Source organism: Schistocerca serialis, chromosome 4 (genome assembly GCF_023864345.2).
Source record: "Schistocerca serialis cubense isolate TAMUIC-IGC-003099 chromosome 4, iqSchSeri2.2, whole genome shotgun sequence".
NCBI classification, from domain to species: domain Eukaryota; kingdom Metazoa; phylum Arthropoda; class Insecta; order Orthoptera; family Acrididae; genus Schistocerca; species Schistocerca serialis.
The window spans coordinates 217,109,424-217,123,450 of NC_064641.1; the positions used below are offsets into that span (position 1 = coordinate 217,109,424).

General features: G+C 39.6%; 1 protein-coding gene across 1 annotated transcript in view; it reads right to left on the reverse strand.

Moving 5' to 3' along the window:
- LOC126473222 (rho-related BTB domain-containing protein 1-like) overlaps window positions 1-14,027 on the reverse strand; it is a 415,532-nt gene that overhangs the window by 4,872 nt on the left and 396,633 nt on the right. Inside the window, exon 13 of the mRNA XM_050100131.1 lies at window positions 13,087-13,235. Coding sequence (XP_049956088.1) covers window positions 13,087-13,235 — 149 coding nt within the window. The remainder of the gene's footprint in view (window positions 1-13,086; window positions 13,236-14,027) is intronic.

The window sequence follows — 14,027 nt, forward strand, 5'->3', positions numbered from 1 at the left end:
AAGACCTGAGCCGAAACAAGGCCCCGGGAGTAGACAACATTCCATTAGAACTACTGATGGCCTTGGGAGGGCCAGTCCTGACAAAACTGTACCATCTGGTGAGGAAGATGTATGAGACAGGCGAAGTACCCTCAGACTTCAAGAAGAATATAATAATTCCAATCCCAAAGAAAGCAGGTGTTGACAGATGTGAAAATTACCGAGCTATCAGTTTAATAAGTCACAGCTGCAAAATACTAACGCGAATTCTGTACAGACGAATGGAAAAACTGGTAGAAGCGGACCTCGGGGAAAATCAGTTTGGGTTCCGTAGAAATGTTGGAACACGTGAGGCAATACTGACCTTATGACTTATCTTAGAAGAAAGATTAAGGAAAGGCAAACCTACGTTTCTAGCATTTGTAGACTTAGAGAAAGCTTTTGACAATGTTGACTGGAATACTCTCTTCCAAATTCTAAAGGTGGCAGGGGTAAAATACAGGGAGTGAAAGGCTATTTACAATTTGTACAGAAACCAGATGGCAGTTACAAAGAGTCGAGGGACATGAAAGGGAAGCAGTGGTTCGGAAGGGAGTGTGGCAGGGTTGTAGCCTCTCCCCAATGTTATTCAATCTGTATATTGAGCAAGCAGTAAAGGAAACAAAAGAAAAATTCAGAGTAGGTATTAAAATCCATGGAGAAGAAATAAAAACTTTGAGGTTCGCCGATGACATTGTAATTCTGTCAGAGACAGCAAAGGACGTGGAAGAGCAGTTGAACGGAATGGACATTGTCTTGAAAGGATGATATAAGATGAACATCAACAAAAGCAAAACGAGGATAATGGAATGTAGTTGAATTAAGTCGGGTGATGCTGAGGGAATTAGATTAGGAAATGAGACACTTAAAGTAGTAAAGGAGTTTTGCTATTTGGGGAGCAAAATAACTGATTATGATGTTCGAAGTAGAGAGGATATAAAATGTAGACTGGCAATGGCAAGGAAATCGTTTCTGAAGAAGAGAAATTTGTTAACATCGAGTATAGATTTAAGTGTCAGGAAGTCGTTTCTGAAAGTATTTGTATGGAGTGTAGCCATGTATGGAAGTGAAACATGGACGATAAATAGTTTGGACGGCAAGAGAATCGAAGCTTTCGAAATGTGGTGCTACAGAAGAATGCTGAAGATTAGATGGGTAGATCACATAACTAATGAGGAGGCATTGATTAGAATTGGGGAGAAGAGGAGTTTGTGGCACAACTTGACGAGAAGAAGGGACCGGTTCGTAGTACATGTTCTGAGGCATCAAGGGATCACAAATTTAGCATTGGAGGGCAGCGTGGAGGGTAAAAATCGTAGAGGGAGACCAAGAGATGAATACACTAAGCAGATTCAGAAGGATGTAGGTTGCAGTAGGTACTGGGAGATGAAGAAACTTGCACAGGATAGGGTATCATGGAGAGCTGCATCAAACCAGTCTCAGGACTGAAGACTACCACCACAACAACAACAACAACAACAACTATTGTCTTATCTTTTTTTCTATTGCTTATGTACATGGGAGTTTCTCAACTAGACTTGAAATGTACTTTCTCAGAAGTTTAAGAGTTACGCCTTCACGCAGCGGACAACTTATTATTTGTAGTGTCGTTCATTAGAGTCTGGCCAATATCTCTGGGACACTCTCACTCTTACTAAATGTGGAAAGAAATTGTGCAGCTTCATTTTGGATTTTATTGCTATCTTCCCTTAATCCTATGACTGTGGATAATTTATTAGAGATCACACAAGAACAGCACTAATTTGTATCCAAACTGTCTTTGTCATAGTAATTAAAGTCTAGCCAGTATTAACTTTTATTGTATTCAACAAATGAGTAAAAAGGACTACACCCAGTAAGAGGATGCTTACGATACTTGGATATCAACTTGACACATTCTTATCCTCAACAGTACAGGTAAGTATTTCATTGCAGATTGGCTGTGTTACCTCTGAAGTATATCTTGTGAGATGAAACACAATTAGAGATTCCCTGATAAGATTACAGATATCTCTATGCTATGTTGGTGGTACGTTCTCATTGAAGGATTGCAGTGTCAAGGAGCCATTAGGGTCTTGTACACTTAATAACTACACATAACTTATTGAATCTAGTTGAAGCAGCATCCACTCAGGAATATCTCATTTTAGATTATTGTACGTGTGTTCAATTAACACTGAAATGGTCTTAGGAGCTACTAATATTCATAAAGTCAGTGATTCAACTCAGATGTGATGGGGTAATCTACAGTTTTGCTTTCACATAGAGATCCCCAGCAATGTGCTGTTGATGGACAGATTGGTACATATAATTTACTAGTAGAATCTTGTATCATTTTCAGTAGCATGCCATCAGTAGAGAAGTTATTGTGTACAATGGTTTTTATGTCTCAGGGTCAGGAGATAGCGCTAGATGGGATGGTCACTATGTATGTATGTATGTATGTATGTATGTACTACAATTGTTTATGTACATGAGAGAAGTTAATGTTTCTCAACTAGACTTGAAATGTACTTTCTCAGAATTTTGAGAGTTACGCTTTCACACATTGGACAACTTACTAGTTGTAGTGTCATTCATTTTGTTTACTCTGCAGATTTTCTGCACTGTATCCTATTGGAGTACACCAACTATATATGATATGTCTCATCTTGTAGCTGATGCCAATGGTGACAGATTTAGTCAAATCAAAGTAGATCCTTGACTTGATATGCTGTGAAATGTCCTGGGCCTGCATGATTTGACTCTGTCATGACACAATTACTATGTCTCCAACATGAAAAATGTATCTCATTTTAATTCATTTACTCATATGCACAGCTGCGGAAGCTGAGTAATGCACTGGTTCCAGTTTAGTGTGGCAGCCACCAGGATCCAAGAAGTTCAACACACATAGTTTTATGTACTTTATGACTAAAAGTATGTGTTTATGATAGCTGAAAATCACCTTAAGTCATCATCATCATCATCATCATCATTTAAGACTGATTGTGCCTTTCAGCATTCAGTTTGGAGCATAGTCCCCCTTATAAAACTCCTCCATGATCCCCTATTCAGTGCTAACATTGGTGCCTCTTCTGATGTTTAGCCTATTACTTCAAAATCATTCTTAACCGAATCCAGGTACCTTCTCCTTGGTCTGCCCCGACTCCTCCTACCCTCTACTGCTGAACCCATGAGTCTCTTGGGTAACCTTGCTTCTCCCATGCATGTAACATGACCCCCACCATCTAAGCCTGTTCACCCTGACTGCTACATCTATAGAGTTCATTCCCAGTTTTTCTTTGATTTCCTCATTGTGGATACCCTCCTGCCATTGTTCCCATCTACTAGTACCTGCGATCATCCTAGCTACTTTCATATCCGTAACCTCAACCTTGTTGATAAGGTAACCTGAATCCACCCAGCTTTCGCTCCCATACAACAAAGTTGGTCGAAAGATTGAACGGTGCACAGATAACTTAGTCTTGGTACTGACTTCCTTCTTGCAGAAGAGGGCAGATCGTAGCTGAGTGCTCACTGCATTAGCTTTGCTACACCTCGCTTCCAGTTCTTTCACTATGTTGCCGTCCTGTGAGAATATGCATCCTAAGTACTTGAAACTGTCCACCTGTTCTAACTTTGTTCCTCCTATTTGGCACTCAATCTGTTTATATCTCTTTCCCACTGACATTACTTTCGTTTTGGAGATGCTAATCTTCATACCATAGTCCTTACATTTCTGATCTAGCTCTGAAATATTACTTTGCAAACTTTCAATCGAATCTGCCATCACAACTAAGTCATCCGCATATGCAAGACTGCTTATTTTGTGTTCACATATCTTAATCTCACCCAGGCAGTCTATTATTTTCAACATATGATCCATAAATAATATGAACAACAGTGGAGACAGGTTTTGTCTTACCCCTGAAACTACTCTGAACCATGAACTCAATTTATCGTCAACTCTATAACTGCTGCCTGACTATCCATGTAAAGACCTTTAATTGGTTGCAAAAGTTTGCCTCCTATTCCATAATCTCGTAGAACAGACAATAACTTCCTCCTAGGAACCCGGTCATATGTCTTTTCTAGATCTATAAAGCATAGATACAATTCCCTGTTCCACTCATAACACTTCTCCATTATTTGCCGTAAGCTAAAGATCTGGTCCTAACAACCTCTAAGAGGCCTAAACCCACACTGATTTTCATCTAATTGGTCCTCAACTAATGCTCGCACTTTCCTTTAAACAATACCTGAGAAGATTTTACCCACAACGCTGATTAAAGAGATACCTCTGTAGTTGTTACAATCTTTTCTGTTTCCATGTTTAAAGATTGGTGTGATTACTGCTTTCGTCCAGTCTGATGGAACCTGTCCCGACTCCCAGGCCATTTCAATTACCCTGCGTAGCCATTTAAGACCTGACATTCCACTGTATTTGATGAGTTCCGACGTAATTTCATCCACCCCAGCTGCTTTATTGCACTGCAATCTATTGACCACTTTCTCCACTTCCTCAAATGTGATCCTATTTCAATCATCATTCCTATCCCATTGTACCTCGAAATCTGAAACATTACTGATCGTATTTTCACCTACATTGAGTAACTCTTCAAAATATTCCCTCCATCTGCCCACAGGATTCACCAGCAGTTTTCCTGACCTGTCCAAAATACTTGTCATTTCCTTCTTACCTCCCTTTCGAAGACTGATAATTACACTCCAGAATGGTTTTCCAGCAGCTTGACCCAAAGTCTCCAACCTGTTTCCAAAGTCTTCCCAAGATTTCTTCTTGGATGCTGCAATTATATGTTTGGCTTTGTTTCTTTCTTCAACATAACTTTCTCTGTCTACCTGAGTTCTAGTATGTAGCCATTTTTGATACGCCTTCTTTTTCCTTTTACAGGCTGCCTTGACTGTATCATTCCACCAAGCTGTTTGCTTCATCCTACCTTTACACACTACTGTTCCAAGACATCCTTTAGTCACTTCTAGTACTGTGTCCCTGTACCTTGTCCATTCCTTTTCCAATGACTGTAATTGATACATTCAACTAACTGGTACCTTTTTGAGATCACTGTTATGTACTTGTGCCTGATTTCCTTATCCTGAAGTTTCTCCTCTTATCCTCCTACATATGGACCTGACCTCCTACACTTTTGGCCTCACAATCCCAATTTCACTGCAGATTAAATAATAATCAGTGTCATCAAAGAATCCCCTGAATACACGTGTGTCCCTCACAGCGTTCCTGAATTCCTGATCTGTTATTATATAGTCAACGACAGATCTGGTTCCCCTGCCTTCCCAAGTATACCGGTGAATGTTCTTATGTTTAAAAAAGGAGTTTGTGATTACTAAGCCCATACTGGCACAGAAATCCAAGAGTTGTTTCCCATTCCTGTTGGCCTCCATATCCTCTCCAAATTTACCTATAACCTTTTCATACCCTTCTGTTCGATTTCCAATCCTGGCATTAAAATCACCCATGAGCAGAACACTGTCCTTGTCCTTTACTCTAACAACTACATCACTGAGTGCACCATAAAAACTATCCATCTTATCACCTTAAGTGCATATAATAATTATCTTAAATTTATTTGCATGTTATAATCATCTTTTATAAAGCGTTGATTCAAGATAGGTCCAATTGCAAACTGTACGAAAGCATACCCTTGTGTGAAGTGTTTTACCTTCATTCATTTTACTATCACATCACCTTCACCACTTTTCACCGTCACCACTCTTCACTCATAGATACCATTCACCTGAGATCTTCCAGGACTACATATGCCCATCTAAGTCCCACAACATGTACCATGATTCATCACTCCATAAAAACTTCTTCCACTGCTCCACAAAAATCACTGTCGTATGTTCAACTGGAAGAAATGTTACTTTTTTCCCCTTGTGTTCAGTACCTGTTTTGCAGTGGCTTGACCTCGAGGAACGAGTCCTATCACTTCTTAAAGACTTACTCTGTCAAAAACCTCTGTACGTAAATTATGATGGAAATCTTGTGCAATAACTGACAAGGACTGGATAAATGCATCACAGAGTTCTTGCCTCATCAGATTTGTTTGTAATCTCAAGCTTTAGACAGCTACCTCTGTCTTCATTGTCAGAAGTTATCTATGTATGGAGTAGCATTGATAGTGATGCTGACTTCATTGGATGTTGGATAACTTGGCTCATTTCTCTGATGCCTTTCAGCATCAAGCACTCATTTACATGCACCATGTAGGGTATAGCCAGTGTCCTGATTAAAATTGTTGCACATTCTGACCTCTACAGTTTTTTTGATGACAGAATCCAATATGTAGATACATGGGATAAGATTTCCATTTCATCAAACATAGTCATATGTTTACAATATAAGGAAAAGGAAGATTGCTACTCCCTGTAAGGATGACACATTGAGTTGAGACAGACACAACGAAAAGACTTCACACATTTAAGCTTTCGGCCACAGCCTTCTTCAGAAAAGGAAACACACAAATTCATCCCACAAGAAAGCACATCTCACACACACTACACCATCTCTGGCAGCTCTGGCCAGAATCAATAACCCGGCATGGAGTTTCCATTCTTTCATAATCATATATTTGTTCTCCAATAGCAGATTTGTCAAAATCATGATATTTAATGTGGTGTTGCTGCTCTATGCAGCGTTCTGAAATCATTCATATTGACTGACCAATGTAACTGTTACCACATTCACATGGACTTTTATAAATTCCAGGAACACTGATACAAAGTCTGTTTCTATTGGGTGCAGTGGCGCTCTAATTTTCATGAGTGGTCAGAAAATGTGTTGAGTACCATGTCTGCACAGGACTCTAGTCTATTTTATTTGTAGTAGCTCTGAAGAAGGGAAGAAGTTCTATAAGCTGATCATCTTGTGATGATTGAGTATCTCTGTGTTTTCATTTCTTAAAGATTGCTAATTTAATATCTCGTTCACTACAGTAGTTATTCAAAACACCTCTTTCAGATATATGATCTCTCAGTATAGGTACTCTCCAGAAATAGTTTGAGCTTTATATATTAGCGTGTTTTGGGATGGGGATGAAAGCTTTGTGCACTAATTATACGCTGATCAGCCAGAACATTCTGACCACCTATGTAATAGCCAGTATATCCACCTTTGGTACAGATAACAGTAACAACCTGTCATGGTACGGAAGCATTGAGTGACTAGTACATCGCTGGAGGGAGATGCCACCAAATCTGCATACACGAGTCACTTAATTGCCATATATTCCAGAGGGACAGGGGCTGTAATAAGCTCTGACACCATGTTCCATCACATCCCAGATGTGTTAGATTGGTTCAAATCTGGTGAGTTGGGGGGGGGGGGGGGGGGGCAGCACTTAAACTGGAACTTGCCACTGTGTTCCTCGAACCACTCCATCACAGTCCTGGCCTTGTTATGTGGCGCATTATCTTGTTGAAAAATGCCACTGCCGTCGAGAAACAGGGTCGTCATGAAGGGTTGTACGTGGTGTAGAACCAGTGTATTATACACTGCACGAGCTCCACTGGACCCTTGAATACTCACATGGTGGTTTCCCAGAGCATAATGGAGCCACCACCTGCTTGTCTCCATCCTACAATACATGTGTCAAGAAGCTGTTATCCTGGAAAACGATGAATTCACACCTTTCCATCAGTATAATGAAGAAGATATTGGGATTCATCAGACCATGCAATGCTCTGTCACTGCACCAACATCCTGTGCCATTGGTCACGTGCCCATTTCACTTGTAGTTGCTGATGTCGTGGTGTTAACTCAGGCACATAAATGGTTCATCGGCTACAGAGGCCCATCCTTAGAAGTGTTTGGTGCACTCTGTGATCACATACACTTGTACTCTGCCCAACATTAGAGTCTGATGTTAGTTCCCCACAGTTCGCTGGCTATCCTTTTTTCCCAGTCTGCCCAGTCTACGACGACCATTATCTGTTACGAGGGGGTGGCCGCCCAATCCCACAATGTCTGGATGCAGTTTCACCTTGGTCTCACCACATGTTGAAGACACTCACCACAGCACTCCTTGAACACCCAACAAGTTGTGCAGTTTCCAAAATGCTCATACCGTGCCTCCAGGCTATCACAATCGGCCATCACTCAAACTCAGACAAATTGAAATGATAATTAATCGAAACCCTCAACAGCCAACAGGTGTTGATATACCTCAATGGGGACAGCTGAAAATGTGTGCCCCGAGTGGGACTCGAACCTGGGATATTTGCCTATTCACACATTACTCGCGCCAACTAAGGAGACGATCCCCTTTAGAAACTTTACGAATGTAGGTTGTGGACAGTTGGGAATGTGGGTCTCACGGGAAGTGTGCAAGGGGTAAGTCCCTGCAGTCGCACTATCCTCTGTGCCCTCGGTGGCTCATATATTTAGATGGATAGAGCATCTGCCATGTACGCAGGAGATCCCGGGTTCGAATCCTGGTCAGGGCAGACATTTTCAGCTGTCCCCATTGAGGTATATCAACACCACCTGTTGGCAGCTGAGGGTTTCTATTAATTATCATTTCTTTCTAGCGAACCTGCATGGTCATCATTGGTACCTGTTCTTTCAGAACAGTTACTATCTTCATATCAGACAAACTGCGCGCGCGCCTTCTCCATTCCAAATACAGACAGCACACTCCCATATACTACATGCACCATGGATATGTCTGACTAGCAGTAATTCCTCACCAGGTGTTAGTGCTATCACCTGGACAGGTTTATATCAATAGTAGGTCGGTGGTCATAATGTTCTGGCTGATCTGTGTAGAACAGTATGTATGGCTTCCAGTAAACAGAGTGGCCCAGCCTGCCATCTAATTTTTAAGCAACACACCTAAATATGCTTGTTTTCCTTTTCTTTCCATCTCAGCAGTGAACTTGATGTTAGTGTGCATACTATTCACATGATCAGTCAAAGGGTGAAGACCTTTGATCCCATGTGACCAGATCATAAATGTGTCGTCAACATAACAAAAGAAGTAAGATGGTTGAAAAGGTGCTAAATTTAATGTATTTTCTTTGAAACACTCCACAAAAAAAATTAGCCGCTGCTGGAGACAATGGAGAACCTTCATTTAGCTCTTCTGTCAGTCATTTCATAAAATTTAACATTTTTACAAAAAATAGGCAGTTGTCAATGTATGGTAAATCAATTTAATTGTGTCAGGAGGGAAGTGAACTGCTAATAACTGAAAAGCTACAGAGAAATGAGCCAAGTTATCCAGCATCTAACAAAATCAGGATCAATGCCAATGTTTCTCCACCATAGACTTCAATGTAATATCTGGTGGCATATGAAAGTTCTGTAACTCTGTGACATATCCATGATGTAGTTCAACCAACTAAATAAAGTACCACACAATCTACACATAATTCCTGACGACGACATAGTGATGACACTTCAACAATGATTAGGTCTTTGTGCTTCCTTGATGTTTCTTTCTAAAAACACCACTAACAGTGAACCTGAACATAGGGAAGTTGTGTTCCAATGCAAGAATGTCTGAACTTTATGACCACTGCAATCATGCACTGTCTAAAGTTAATCAAGTTTCTCCAGTGAATCATGCAGAGAGGCAAACATTTGGGACAACTTAAAACTATGGATATTCAGTTCGAATCCCTGGTCTTTCCCTATCAGGAAGTTAATAATGCCACGGTCGAAGCATGCCTCCTGGATCGATTAAATGCTTCGACTTGTCACTACTTCTCCACCTTGTCCTCCACACTCCAAAGAGATTCTCCCACAGCTCCATAGAGCATCTGGATAAAGGATGTAGAAAAGTGTTTGAGTTAACCACAGACTAAGTAAACACTATGGGGCAAGCATTTGCAACAAAAATGTATGTACATTATATTTTACAGGCAGTGAAATGACTCAATCAAGATTTTCCTTGTCCTAATACAAAGCTATATAAGAAAGCACAAAATAGAGTTTGATCTGTTTACAGTAAGTGCTTCCTTACTTATGAAGATGATATTCTGGTAAACTTTTAAAGGTCATCCACCAAGACGCACTGGAGCATTTAGTGTGCCATGTGCTAATAAGCTTTCAAAACAGAATGTTCACTGCTGTGAAGTTGAGAGTGTGGAAGTCATATATAGAGTGCAGTCTCAAAATTTTAAGTCTTGGAATTACAAGTTTCTCGTAAATCCAAGCCTTCAATCATGTATCTATCTCCCCACCCACTCATAGCACAACAACAGTGAAACCACTCACTCCTCTTAGTTGTGTCTGTGTCAATGACAACATGCATATGCTCCCCCCAACTTTTAAATGTTTACACAAGCAAATCTTTAGTTGAAAGTGGTGTTTTAGGTTTTGCCGCTGTTAATACAGTGTACTGTTGTATTCAATTTTCTATGTTTGCCATGCAAAGCTGTTTTGACATTGGAAAATGTGTCCTCACATCCAAGTGCAGAGGAACTGCATTGCGATGGGATCCACACCTTGTTTCTCCCATTAAACATAATTGATTTGATTCAGTCAATGGATAATGGCATTCTGAAATGCCCGAAAAAAAGTATTGTCTGTAATTGCTATAATCACTCTTGCATTTGGAAGACAATGAAAGCATTGCAGGAGCCCTTGAACGGGCATGCAACTTTTTATAACATGAGCGGGCGCACAGTCTGCTTTGTACGAATGTAAAGAATACTTGTCTTTATGTAACGAAGGTAAACATGTAAGAACAAAATCTTAGTTTAAATAAACAACAATAAAATAAACTTACATTATATGAGCTAAATCACATTTTAATTACACAATGATGAAATAAACTTTAATTATACCCCTCTGATGCCACTTACAAGTATTACCCAACAATAATGGCACTTTTGAAGTATGAAACAGCGCTGTTGCATCAGACCACAGCCAACCGCTTATTCGATTGCTAGTTATCTCAGAGATAATTTCCACATTGTGGGATTGTGCCACTAGCTCAGAATCTAGGTCATTTTCTTTCATGGATCATACATTTTTTCTCCCCTAGTTTGCTGTTTATTATATATTATTGCTGCTCCCTTGGGCATATGATAGCAATGTTAGAAGTGTGTTAGATGATGCAACAATGAAGGAATAGGTACGGGCTCACAGTTTTAAAGTATCAACAGAACTGTACCAGGTAAAGTTACTTGTGGTTGTTGCACTTTATACATGGGCATATCTGCTTGAGGGCTAAAGAAACTGACTGTGAAGTACTTTGTGTACTGTAGCAGTGAGTTTTGGAGTGAGATAAAGTTACATATAATTTATTTCTCAGCCATGGAGAAAAATTCTACAGAAAAGTAGACCTAAGACAGAATCTGTAGAGTTTGATGATGAGAATGATCACCTGTTGTATTATTTAATCAGAAGGTTGGCAGGCTGTGATGAGGCAAAAAATGTGGAAATAAGTGAGTTGTTATATTCAGACAAATGATTGGAACTTACAGATTCTTCTATAATCGATATGGTTAACACCAACACTGTGAGGGCGAAGAGGCAGAGACTGTACCAGTGATGAGTTACACTGATGGCTACATTCACTTGAGGCCACCATGCACTACGTGGGGCAACAGTCTGAAGTGATACCAACCAATACCCCACTCTTCAGGTGGTCGGGTGATATTGCCGGGCAGAAATACTGCAGCTTCACCCAACAAGAGACACTCCACCATTATTTCATGAAGTACATTGTTATCCAGCTTACGACAAAACCTTTATTCTGACAATGTAAATACCCATGCAAACACTTTGTTTTAATAAAATTCATATTTTGATGCCTGTATTCTTTTCAACATCATTTTATCTCTTTTTCCCACATAAATTTCAATAGCCCGAGTCTTCAATAATTAGAGGTGGTCCTGATCCTTTAAGTATCGAGACTCTCCTGAACCACATAAATGTTATGTTATCACGATACATTCATATTTCTTAGAGTGTATTCAATGATTCTGTGGGCCCTCAGGAAAGTGTATGCATTTCATTTAGTGGCACCTTCTGCCGCCCCCCCCCCCCCCCCCCCCCCATTTTCCCTCACTACTAATTGCTATACATACTGTATATAAATCTTGCAACTGGGTGCTCATCTCAGCTTGATACTCCAAGTGGCCTTGCTAATTGTGACATGTCTTGTATAGTAACAATATAATAATACAGTTGTGGCCCTCTGGCACCCCAAGCAAAGGCTTGTGTTACTTGGGCTTCAACTGGCCATGCCTATATGGTCCTTTGCAGACCTGCTGGCCAGTGGGCAAATGAATAACCCCTCATTTGACAACAAGATAGTGGATAACCAAACCACCTACCAAAAGTAACCAATTATAAAGGCGTCAGGAATTAGTTTCCTTTTTTCCTTCAGTTTTTGGCCTGAAGACTATACAGCCATTAAGTAACAAGTTATGCAGACACTGCAGCAAATATAATAGTAGATGTGGAAGTACAAGTTTCTGCAAGAAATTTAAGGAGTCAGTTATTGTCAGTGAGAGTACAGGCGCACTGAGATGCACAAATGACCTGCCTGCCAAGTGGACCAAACCTAAAAAGGAAAAAGGATACTTCCTGCAAGCTGAGACTCCAAGTACTATATATAAACTTGGATACCAATGGCCCTTGTCAATGGAAAGCTAACATTACTATCAGCACGCAGAATATTTAAATTATTCTTGAAACAACACACTGATGCTCACCTGCTCCCTTTCCATGCAACTCACTGTGCTCAACAAGATATACCTCAAAGACTTTCCTGGTGTACATGATTATCTGACTTGATCTTACTCAAGTGTTTGTGTGACACATCAAACAGGTGTACAAGTCTGTATGTGCAAACAAGTTATATACATGTGAATTAGTATGCAAAAATAGTACAGCTAAGTACTTACACTGACCACATAAAGATCACACACAGTTATTCGATGAGAATATATTAACTTCATATACTCCACAAATAATGTTAATACACTAAATGTTGAGCAAATTTCAAACTAAACAAGGTGCCCAACAGATATTTTTTCTCACATGGTTGTTGTGACACACACAACCCAAATTACATATGGGGAGATATTTACCAGACTGGTGGCCAGCGATGCTCGCTCAGATAGTCCTGGTTTTCTGGATGGAGAGTTTTGAGCAGTTTTGGAGACATCTTACAAAGTCTGTTGTAGTTTGTACACAAATAATTCATGCACCAGTCAGCTAATTGGTCAGCATTGTGTAACTGCAATACATAAAAGTCTCAAATAAAGAAGATTGCAAAATGTAATTTCTGGGATTTTACACAATATTCCACCAACAAAAAATATTTTTTGACAACAAAGCAATAACAGTTTATACTAGTAATTAAGCAAAAGGGAATGTTGAAATAATAAGGAAAAACTTTCTTTAAATGCGAAAACCAATGACATGTGTTTTTATTAAATTTAACATTAATACTGAACAATGCCTTCAATTCCATGGAGAAATTTTTATTTAAAAACTGGTAGCCTGTAAAAAATAGCCTGGTTTTTTAGTGTAGTTGCATGAGTAGGGCTGAAGAACAATATGCTCATTAATCTTAAATCTTAGTCACTCCACATCATTTCAACTGAACAATCATACAAATGATCTCTGGAACATGCAACTAACCATCCAACACTGACATGTTCAATCACAGAGAAGATGTTTATTTCATGAATACACGAACTTACTGTTGTAATACCGTTTTCTGCTTTAAACTATGCTTATTGGAGAACAAAGACCAACTGAACTTGAGATGCACTTTCAAAAAGAATTCATTACATCAGCTTATTGCAGATCAAACTTTTTGGAGAAGGCCTTGATTAAACAAAATACAGATACATTTCTCTACATGATGCCAGTGAATTAACTCCCAATGGGATTAATGAAGCTTCCATTTGAAGCCAGTTTATTGGACTGAAGAGTCCTGCTTCTTTATTTATTTATTTCCTCAGTAAAACGGTTATAATGCTTAAGAAACTAATGGTCAGTCAATGAAAGAGCTAATGATTAT